The sequence below is a fragment of the Nuphar pumila genome, chromosome 3, assembly GCF_984573655.1.
Source record: "Nuphar pumila chromosome 3, dmNupPumi1.hap1.1, whole genome shotgun sequence".
In the NCBI taxonomy this organism is placed as follows: Eukaryota; Viridiplantae; Streptophyta; class Magnoliopsida; order Nymphaeales; family Nymphaeaceae; genus Nuphar; species Nuphar pumila.
The window spans coordinates 123,430,035-123,441,637 of record NC_143251.1 but is presented as its reverse complement, the minus strand read 5'-3'; the positions used below and the strand labels follow the sequence as shown (position 1 = coordinate 123,441,637).

General features: G+C 42.4%; 1 protein-coding gene across 1 annotated transcript; it reads right to left on the bottom strand.

Moving 5' to 3' along the window:
* Positions 1-225: 225 nt before the first annotated feature.
* LOC149843590 (uncharacterized) lies at positions 226-5,080 on the bottom strand. The gene is made up of 2 exons (XM_089999933.1): positions 2,107-5,080; positions 226-1,028 (listed from the first exon to the last, which is right to left on the bottom strand). The coding sequence occupies exons 1-2, from the start codon at positions 4,742-4,744 to the stop codon at positions 634-636; spliced, it is 3,033 nt and encodes a 1,010-aa protein (XP_089856059.1). The 5' UTR covers positions 4,745-5,080; the 3' UTR covers positions 226-633.
* Between the last annotated feature and the right edge of the window lie 6,523 nt (positions 5,081-11,603).

Genomic DNA, 11,603 nt, shown 5'->3' with positions numbered 1-11,603 from the left:
CTCTATGATATTAACGAGTCAAACGAGCTCAAATTCGTGTTTTGAACTTGAGCTCGTTTAATTAACTAAGCTTTATTGAGAGAGAGAGAGATTAGAAAATGGCAAATGGGTCAATCTCTAAGCCCTGTAATATTAGCCTTTTCAATACACAAATGAAAGATGAGTTCCAACATGGTTTTAGAAGTTTAGAGAGAGAGAGAGAGAGAGAGATTAGAAAATGGCAAATGTGTCTATCTCTAAGCCCTGTAATATTAGCCTTTTCAATACACAAATGAAAGATGAGTTCCAACATGGTTTTAGAAGTTGAGAGAGAGAGAGAGAGACTTTACTCCATTCATCTTCCACAATACACTTCATGACCAGATCATGTGGCATGAGCTTGTCAAGAAAAGGAAGCAGTATAGGGAAAACAGCCAACAGGTATGGGAATCCAAGCACACGGTAAACCTTGCTGAATTGCACCTTCTTTACAACTTATGTTTTGCCTAATTCAGGGAAAGAAGCGATCAGCCAAGAATTCCACCACCAATCGCAATTCCCACCTGATATCAGCAGGCAGGCACCAAAGGAGTGACACACAGAAGGCTGCCACAACACACTCTTTTCCTATTTCCAGTCGCCCATAATGCAGCTTCAAGCTGCACTTCCCTGATCAGATGCATCTTCATAGTAATAAGGTGAAAGTTTACCATCCTTAATAGGATTGTTTTTGTCATCAGAACTGATCTCCAGCAGTTGCTTAACTACTCTCCTCATGGTAGGTCGGTTGATAGGGAGAGGGCTAGTGCAGAGACGGCCCACATTCAGAACCTTGAACATCTCCTCTTTGAAGCCACTGTTGACAAGCCTAGGATCCAGTACGTGTTCCACCCCTTTCTCTTCCAAGGTTGTGCTCACCCACTTGACAAGGTGCTTGCTCTCCCCATACTCTGCCTCAACTGGTGGTTTTCCGGTCACTAGCTCCAAGATCACCACTCCGAAGCTGTATATGTCGCTCTTCTCGTTCACCCTCAAGGTATATGCATATTCTGCATGATCAGGAGAAAGCAAACGCACCCCAAATCAGGATATTGCAAATCATAGAGAGCAAGGAAAACATTTCAAGCAGGACAAAGATGAACATTTTGACTTAATTTGAGGATTGATACATCTCAATAGAGAAACTAAAAAGTGCAGAAACAATTTCCCCCATAAATCAATCCGATAGCTGTTACTGACCAAAAATCAATGTCTAGCAAGACACAAACATATAGTCAACATTATTAGAAACCAGTATAAGTTATGTTTAAATGATCATCCTGAAGATACACACTTATTTCAGCATCTGGATGAGTTTTTCCATGAAGGATTATATATACAGACAGCATAAATACTAAACGTACGCTCTGAAACCAAGCCAACAGCAAGCGGCAAATCCGTTTACATACACACATTGGTTAGCTCACAGTTGACTCAGGCCATACTGATCACCCAAGTCAATACGGGGGTTACGCATGTCCTTAGTGCATCTGCCCGTTTCAGATTCAGTCTGCTAGAAGATACACATCATGAAAAGAAACCAAGAAAAAGGGGGAAAAGATGACAATTCCACATGTGAATGGTCTTGAAGAGATCAAAGAAAAGCAGATGTCATTCGAGGAAACCAAATTGATCTTAGGAAAGATGTTATCACATATCTAAAACAAACAATAGAATCCAAATACATTCAATACCCAACTGCAAAAGACAATAGAATCCGAATCCATTCAATACCCAACTGCAAAAGAAGGGAGAGTACCACATATATGGCACTTCCATCAATTGCACCCGGTTATCCAAGTCTGAAAACAACTTATGTTTCAAACTTGGTACATATTTATACGCCAGACATGAAGAAAAAAGAAAACCAACAAAAAAGCAAACCAATGCATCAGGAAAGTTAAGGCTCGTGCTTCTTGAAGTCAAAATTGAAGCACCAAAACATAGAGAAACAAAACCACAGACAACAAAGAGCATGAAAAGCGAAACCCTCACAAAACAAAGCCATGTATTTCTAGACAAAAATGAAGGACAAGAAGAATACCCAACAAATCACAGAGAGAGAGAGAGAGAGAGAGAGAGCAGAACCTGGTGCGATGTACCCCAAAGAACCAGCGACGGCAGACATGGAATCCTGTGCTTTACCACACGTCTCGAGTATCTTGGCGACCCCAAAATCAGCCACCCGTGCCCCAAACTCGGCATCCAGCAAGATGTTATTGGACTTAACATCCCTGTGGATGATAGGAGGCACACAATCATGGTGAAGATAAGAGAGCCCCTCCGCAGCATCCACTGCTATCTTATACCTCGTCGGCCAATCCAGCAACCCTGCTTTGCTGCTGTGCAGGAAATCACCCAAGCTCCCATTGAGCATGTACTCGTAAACCAGTAGCTTGCAGTCCCTATTAATACAGCAACACCACAGCTTGACAATATTCTTGTGCCTGATCTTTCCAAGCGTCGCCACCTCCGCCTCGAATCCATTGTCGCCGTGAGAATGGTCGTTCTCCATCTTCGTCGTCGAAGCCCATAGCCTCTTCACGGCGACCGCTTCTCCATTGCTGAGAACGGCCTTGTAGACCTTCCCGGCACCGCCGCTTCCGATCACGTTATCTTCGTCTAGGCTGTCCAGTATCTCGTACTCACTGAAGCCCAATTTGTGGAAGGAGGTGAGCGTCCACCTCGACTTGTCAGACGCCTTCCTCTTCTCCGATAGCTTGAAGCTCCTGTACCTCCAGTAGAACAATGCGATGCCCGCGATCAGGATGACGCCAGTGAGGATAAAGACCGATCGGAGAAGCCACGCCAGGGTGCGGTGCTTCGCCCTGTCCTCGCGCAACCTGGAGCACGTCTTTACAATGCCCGCCCGGCCATTGCTGCATAGATCGGGATTGCCCAGGAAGCTCGTCTCATAGATCCTGTTGTTGAACAATGGCGGAAGGCTTCCCGAGAGATGGTTGTTCGAGAGGTTGAGAGAATTGAGCTTCAAGTCTTGCAGTTCCAGCGGGATCGATCCCGTGAAGGAGTTCCCGGAGAGGTCGAGGTAATTCAGAGCTGGCAGATTCCCTAATTGCCACGGAATCAATCCGTCGAACTCATTGTCTGCAAGATTCAGCTCGCTGAGCTGCTTCCACGACCGGAAATCGTTAGGGATCTCGCCGGAGAGCCGGTTCCCCTGCAGATCGAGCTTAGCGAGCAGAGAGAGACCAAGGAGTCCCTGAGGCAGAGGACCCGTGAAGGAGTTGCCATCGCCGGAGAACTCGACGAGGCTGTGGAGTTCGCTGACCTCCGGCGGTATTTCGCCGCCGAGACTATTGCCGGAGATGATGAGCTGCGACAGGTTCCCGGCATTCTGTATAAGCGGAGAGATGGAGCCCGTGAGCCGGTTATCGGCGAGCTCCAGAAGCGAGACGTGCGGCAGGCCCCAGACCCCCCCCGGCACATCGCCGGAGAGGGCGTTGCCCCTGAGCCTGACCCTGTTCATGCTCGAGCACTCGCCGTAGCTCGCCGGAATCGGCCCCGTGAACGAGTTATTCAGCAGCACCATGTCCGTCAGCGACTTTCCACCGCAAAGGTGGGGCGGGAGCTGGCCGGAAAATCGATTGAACGAGAGGTCCAGCATTGCCAGGGGAGAATTCCGCCCCAGATCCGGCGGCAATTCGCCGGATAGCCTATTGTCGAACAGCTTGAGCTCGTAGAGGTTCGTCGAGTTTGCGATCTCCGGCGGAAGGCCGCCGGTGAGGAGGTTCTCGTACAGGTTCAGCGACCCAAGATTCAACCGGCACAACCCCGTCGGAATGGAGCCGGTGATTTTGTTTGTGGAGGCGTCGAACCGGAGCAGCGACGTCATGGCGTCCATCCCGGCGGGGATCTCGCCGGAGAGCGAGTTGTTGTAGAGCTCGATCTGGACGACCTTCCGGAGGAAGGTGATGGAGGAAGGGATGGGGCCGACTAGGCCGTTGTTGGACAGGTCCAGATTGGTTATGTTACCGAGCTTTCCGATGGAGTCCGGGATCTCGCCCACGAGGTTGCAGGTAGAGAGCCAGAGGTTCTGGAGGCTGGTGAGGTTGCCGATGTCCGGTGGGAGTCGGGCGGGGGAGAAGGGGTTGTAGGTGAGGTTGAGCTGCTCGAGGGTGGAGATGTTGCCGAGGGAGGCCGGGATGGTTTCATTGAGAAGGTTGGCGACGAGGGAGAGGACTCGGAGGCGGCGGAACCGGCCGAAGGAGTCGGGGATGGCGCCGGTGAAGTTGTTGGAGGAAAGGTCGAGGTGGAGGAGGTCGGGGAGATGGGCGAGGGAGTCCGGGATGGTGCCCACGAGGAGGTTCTGGGAGAGGTCGAGGTGGGCGAGCGAGCTGCAGTAGGAGATTTGGGAGGGCAGGGTGGAGTTGACGTTGTTGTTGGAGAGAGAGAGGAAGGAGAGGCGAGGGAGACGGCAGAGGGCAGTGGGAAACGGTCCGCCCACGTTAGTGTAGGAGAGGTCGAGGGAGACGACGTCCCCAGAAGAGTTGTCGCAGCTGACGCCCTTCCATCTACAGGGGTTGTCGTCCCTTGGGTTCCAGTCGGACAAGGCGTTATCGGGGTCGGACAGGCCTCGTTTCGCTGCGAGCAAGAAGAGGCCTTCCTGAGACAGACAATGAACGAGTTGCACGGATAGAAAGAAAAGCAGAAGCAGCAGCAGCAGCAGAAGAAGAGATGCTCTTGTCGCTGCGGGAGCAGTTGCCATTGTAGATTTCACTCACACTTGTCCAGACAGACAGAAATGTTTTCTTTCAATTGCACACAGAGAAAGGGACACGGGAGGAAGATGGTACTGTGCGTGCAGCGTGACCACACAGTCTCTGCATTCTACTCTCACAGAGAAGATGTGGGAAAGAAAGATGTGTGTGTGTGTGTGTGTGAGAGAGAGAGAGAGAGAGAGAGAGAGAGACATAGGAGTCAAGGTCAGTATCAAAAGGACGGTATAGCCATAGGATTTGGTCCGGGTAAACCCGACCCGTTGACGCCAAGTCGTCTCCACCGTCACTACAACCTTATCCCTCCGATCGTGAGGACGAAACCCGGTGTGTGTTTTATAAGGAAGCCAATAGAGCTGGCAAAAAATTGCGTAGGCGGCTAGACCTCAGTTCGAATCACGTACGTACCCAGTGGAGTCCACGTGTTTACGTCAAGTCTTGTCGTGTTAATATCCCTATTTTAAAAGCTGTGGGCCCATTGTTAAATTAAGTAGACCCACTGCCATTTTCTTTTTGTGAGTCCCAACGAAGCATTCTACTTTACTAGCGTAGACCCTAGACTGACTTTTCATTTACAATGGTTAGGGATGGCAGTTGACCCAGAGCCCAGCTTCGTTCTATTTGGATTGAGAACGGAGGACATAAAATAAAAATAAGGATGAACGCGAAGATAAAAGTTAAAATCAAAACCAGTATAAGAACGGAGACTGGGATGAACTTACGCTTTCTTCTACCTTGTCCCGTTCCGTTCCATTCCACCCATCATCAATCTTTCTTTAGGGATGACAATAGATCAAGAAGAAATCTTCGGGGTCTCGCTCTGCCTCGTTACGTTTATATTGGGAATGGAGGACATGAAAACGGGGATAGAGGGTACGATTTTGAGATAGGGTAAGGGTACCTCATTTAGGAACGCCAATGAATCAAAGAGAAACGGGGCTCACCCCAACCTCATTTAGTTTGGACCAAGAATAGAGGCGGGGATGGAGAGCACGATTTTGAGACAGGCCTGGGATAGAGACCTTGTCCCCCACCTTAATCCACTGTCAAACACACACGGGTCTCGAGGACGGACTAAATGGGGGAAATGGTGGAGCTCGAAGCTCAGGGTTGACTTTGAGGAGGAACGCCTTCCCAAGAAAGGGCTATGTTTGTTTGGTTGGTTAGTTGGTCCCCGACAGGCTCTTAAAAGTTTTTTTTTTTTTTTCAGATGTTATTTAATTATTTCTTTTGCCTTCCATCCACCCTTCTTGTTTTCTGTTTTTACTCTTAGAAAGGTACCCGTCCTCAATAAATGGGATCAGGATCGGGATGATCCAGATTCACAGCCCACACACTTTACTTTTCCAAGGCCTACCAGCTGCGGGGTCGGACCTTAACTGCGTCGCAATTTATTTATGCCAGTGTGGACCGAATCATGATTCGCTGCACCCACCGTCCACTGGGAACCAGTTGGACGCCTCTGACGGTAACAATTTCTGAGGCGCCTTGGATGTAACGGCACCCCATCAAAATAGTAAAGGCCCGCTCATTTTAAACTAGTCGGTGCCGTCCATCCTGAGCACGAGCGGCATTGAAAAAAAAAAAAGAGGTGGGGGGCCCATCCAGGTTATGGGCATCTCGCTGGTAGTGGTTCGGATGCCGTTCATTTTGAGGTCAACATCATCTTTAAGGGAGATCTGACGGTATTTACTGTCTGATCTCATCTCGTAATTCAGAACCCCTTTGGGGGAAAAAATCTAGATTCACCTTCATCTTGACATGGGCAATAACATTGTAAAAAGAATTTCAATATTTACATTTTTGTATATTAAAATATCAAAAACTAGCTCCTTATTAATTAAAAAAATATAAAAATTTGCACCTTCGTCTTTACTTTTTCAAACTCTAATGGGCGGGTGGAGTCTCACCCCTACCACGAAAATTTGACACCACCGGCCTCTTAAGTAGAGATCCGGGAGGAGCCACCTTATGAGGAGGGTGGGCACGTGCCCACCTTGACCCACTGAAACCCCCCAAGGGGGTATGAGTCACATTGTAGTCCCCACCTTGAAGGCAGGAAGGCATGTGGTAGTGTTCACCCTGACTCGATTGGGTTCGGGTCAAGGTGGGCACTGAATCCACTCCACTAATGCCTGACTAAATCCCTAATCTCTCTCTCTCTCATAAGTCATAAAAGAAATCCCTAATCTCCCTATGAGCCTCTCTCTCTCAAGCCCTCAGCCCTTCTCGGCTCCCCGCGACCCCACTGTGGCGATGGTCGGAGGCCCCCTCTCCACTGCTGCACCCTTGCCTGCTTATATTTCTGACTTTGCCCCCGCATATGAAGTATGTTACAAAAATAGAGGAATTGGCTTAAAAGTTTTTCATTTTCTTACTCAATCGGTTTATGTGATCAGAAGGTTTTTTATTGTATTAATAATGATATAAAAAATGTTGTACTGCAAAATGCTCTAGAAAATATCAAGTTGGTATCACCTGACATACAAAAGGATGTTGTGAGAGCCGTTGTTATGGACACAACAAATGTTGTTATAAAGAAACTTGGAGATGCATTCTTTTTTATTTTAATCAATGGATTTCAAGATATATCAGTTAAAGAACAAATGACTATTGTTTTGCGATTTGTTAATCGCCAAGGTCAAATAGTCGAGTGATTTTTAACGCTTTTATGTGTTTTTGACATAAGTGCTATATCTTTTAAAGCAGTAGTTGATGATGTATTATCTAAATATGGGCTAAGCTTAGTAAAATTGTGTGGACAAAGTTATGATGGAACAAGTAATATGTGAAAAGAGTTTAATGGACTCAAGACACTTATATTGAGAAAAAATGAATTAGTTGTTTATATTCATTGTTTTGTACATCAATTTTAATTAACAATAGTTGCTATTGTAAGAAATCACTCGCAAATCGACTTATTTTTTTATACAGTTTTTATTGTATCAAATGTTGTTGTAGTCTCTTGCAAACAACTTGATCTTTTTCGAGAGGCACAAGTGATTCAAATTGCAAAAGCAATTGAGTTAGGTGAACTTGAAAGCGGGCAAAGATTAAATCAAGAGAAGACTCTCAGATGACCTTATAATACATGTTGGAGCTCTCACTGTGGTGCATTGATCAATTTAATCAGTATGTACTCTACTGCGATAGATGTATTATAAGTTATTAAAGGAACTTTAAGTTCAAAAAAAAGGGAGAAGCACTTAAGTTATTAGGTAATTTATAAAACTTTGATTTTTTATTTTACTTACGTTTGATGTGTGATATTTTGGGAATCACTCATGCGCTTTCACAAGCACTTCAGTGAAATGATCAAGATATTGTTAACGCTATGAGTTTAGTTGCATAATCAAATGAACGACTTCAAAAAATGAGAGATAAGGGATGTGATTCTCTCTTAGATAGAATATATGTTTTTTGTAGTAAGTGTGATATTGTTATTCCTAATATGACTGATTCATATAAACCTCAAGGATAATCAAGACGAAGGGTTAAAGATATTATAATATTGCATCATTATCGTATTGAATTGTTTTATATAGTTATCAATATGAAACTTCAAGAGTTCAACAACCGTTTTACAGAAGCAAATACAAAGATACTTCTTTTTGTGGCATGTTTAAATCCAAAGAATTTATTTTCTGCATTTGAGAGGGACAAGTTGACAAGTCTTGCTAAATTTTATCCTAAGGACTTCTATACATCTAATTTATTGATACTTGATAATCAATTACAAACATATATCATTGATGTGAAACACAATATAGAGTTTTAAAATACAAAAAGGCCTAATTGAGATTGCAGAAATAATGGTAAAGATAAAAAAGCATAATTTGTTTTCTCTGGTTTATTTGCTTATCAAATTAGTTTTGATTTTACTAGTTGTGATGGCAAGTGTTAAGAGGGCATTTTTAGCTATAAATATTATCAAGACTCGATTGTGTATTCGAATGAAAGATAAATGGGTAAGCAATGCTTTGGTTACCTATTTCGAGAAGAAAATATTTAACATCATTAGCGATGAATCAATCATGAATGATTTTTAAAATATAAAAAATATCTTAAGTCAATTGTAAAAGGTATTTGTTAGATGTTAAATATGTTTGATGTCCTTCTACCCTACAAGGGCTCTTCACTTGCTACTAAAAGGCATTAACATCACATGCACAAAAGGTCTCATATTCAAACACATAGTATCCCTTGATAAGGAATTCATTTTATAATTACTGATCTCTTACTCGTATTTAGGCCTCCTCCCACAGGAACTTGGCCCTTGATGTCATCTTGTAAAATGTATTTGCTCTTGTTAATGATTCTCACTTTTGGGTTATATCTACATTAACTGATGCTTCTAGGTAGTTGTACTTTTATTACTGCATTTCTTGATGTTTTTAGATTATAGCTTCACTTGTATACACGGATAAGGGATTACTTGTTAAGAAATCAAAAGAATTGATGCCACTAAAGTTTTTATGGACTAATGTAGGATGATATTGCATCTAAAGCAAACCGTGAAGCAAGAGTTGGAAATCATGGAATAGATGATATTCCATCTGGTTGGTTGTGAAAGCATTCAAACCAAAAACTCTGCCTTCTACTGGACAATGAGTCAATTATCAAACTTGGCCATTTTCAAGCATGTATTGTTGGATACAATCTAATGTCTTTGTTTGTTATTTGTGATTCAAAGATACCAAATATTGATTGACCACTGTTTGGATTGAGATTGACTGTTTCCTTTACAAACTTGGGGATTAAACTATGCATCATCGAGGCTTTTCTTTTTTCCGTTTATCAATAACTATGTTTAGATAAACTATTTAAACGACTAATAATTTTTTAACATTTTACATATTTGTGTGAGTCCTTATGAAATCATATATAGGATGATCTCATAAGAGTTAGTCCTTCTACCATGCAATGATGATAATGATGCTAGTTCCCTCCTGAACATGTGTAAAGATAATGCATGTCTAATTCTTTGTTAACACCCATTTTTAACCTAGAAGTGTCCAGATAAGAAAGATTTAGATTTTTTGAACTCCTGGCTTGACTGAATTCTGGTTGACTGACCAAGAAATAAATGCTGCCTATTAGCACTGTGTCTTATATGAACACTTGGCTTGACTGAATTTTTATAATAACACGCTTGTCTATGCATGCCTATTAACACTAAGTATGGCAAAAAAAAATTTACAGCTCAATTTGCTGTTTGGGATCTAATGTTGATATTCTAACTTCAAAATAACTCAGATGTTTTCAGTTTCTCAGGCAACATGGGCCTTTTGTAAAGTGTGCAGAATGCAAGTTTTTCCTCATTTCCTTGTTTTAGGAAAAATCAATATTTAGTTGTTATGTGCTAAAGGAAACATAGAGAAGAAGTTACTAGTTAAATTCAAGTTTTTCAATATTTCTCTATTGGATTTGGGTTTTATAGACAGAAAGTATGAAATGGTAATTTAAATTGCTTGGTGTCTCAACTTTTGACTATGGAATTTTTTAGTCAATGAGAGGAGTTTACCATGGGCTTTTAGTTTTGCGCATACATGTGGTCACAATGGTCAAAACTTTGTTTGAATATTAACAGTCTTTTATCTATTGTTTTTGTAGGTTCCAGTGAGGGGAGGTTGTTTTGACCAAATTTAACACTCTTCACAAGAAAAATTTATAGCTTTTTATGTTCTCTCATATGCCCCCCCCCCCTCCCCTTGACCCACAAATGTGCATGTATCATTTTTTCCAGCTGTGATATTGTGCCACTACTGATTTTTGAGTGCCATCTCTACTTTTCCTTTTGTAGTTTATAAAACTCTATAAAATATTGTATGGTACCATTTTTATATTGTTTTGTCTTGCTTTGGTTATTCGTGAGTAACTATTAGTCATGTTCTCTGAACTCTCTATGGTGCTTCATTTAGACTGAAGAAAACAATTGTCTTATCTCAGTCTTTTGTTGTTTTTTTGCTCCACAACTTTCTTCCTACCTTGCCTTTTGGTGTTCTAATTGTGTTTTTTGTTCTCTTAAATTTCAGTTAAAAGCGATCCAAGAAGTGGATTTGTTACTGTTGAGAAAGACCATCTAAGAAACTTAACCCCATGCTCGGTGATAGGAAGGTTGCTCTCTCTCATGCTCGGTGATAGGAAGGTTGCTCTCTCTCTCTCTCTCTCTCTCTCTCTCTCTCTCTCTCTCTCTCTCTCTCTCTCACACACACACACACACACACACACACACACATGTATGATACCTCTTCACATGTATAATACAAAATTTTCAATGCCTACTTTCCTTATATTTGTTTCATCACTTCGTGTACAGATCAAGTTTTGTTTGCCATTAGGTGTAATGCAAATCCCTAAAATTTGTTTCTTATATTTGTTACATCAATTCATGTACAAATCAAATTTTTTTGCAATTGCTAGTATAGTTTATTGTAATAGAATTTTTTTTTACTGTGCATTTGTGCCCACCCTAGCTTAAATTTCTGGCTCCACCCCTAGTAAAGATATCAATAAACCAGAATTCATCCCGTATATCCGACCGAATTCGATTCCATTTAGTTGCATTTGGTAAGTCAAACCAATATATGATTATAATTGAATGTGGGTATGGTTTTGAATTTTTGCTACCAAATCTTAAAAATATTTGAATTTGATGAATATCTGAATCCATCTACATATAAAAAAAAATATCTAGTATTACTTTGTCATCATCAGAGTCTAAATCCATTTAGCCAACATCCGATTAGTCAAATATATTATTAGACCTATCGGATAAGAAGCCAAACTGTTTGCATTCCTATTCTTAGGGTCATATAGATGGTGAGTCGTGTTCGAATCCCTCCCAAC

What these genes read in the sequence shown, in the direction of transcription:
- LOC149843590 (XM_089999933.1), bottom strand. Translation starts at nt 4,744, where the DNA reads ATGGCAACTGCTCCCGCAGCGACAAGAGCATCTCTTCTTCTGCTGCTG. An exon ending in TTTGGGGTACATCGCACCAG is followed by an intron (nt 1,029 to 2,106) that starts GTTCTGCTCTCT and finishes CTGATCATGCAG; the next exon opens with AATATGCATATACCTTGAGG.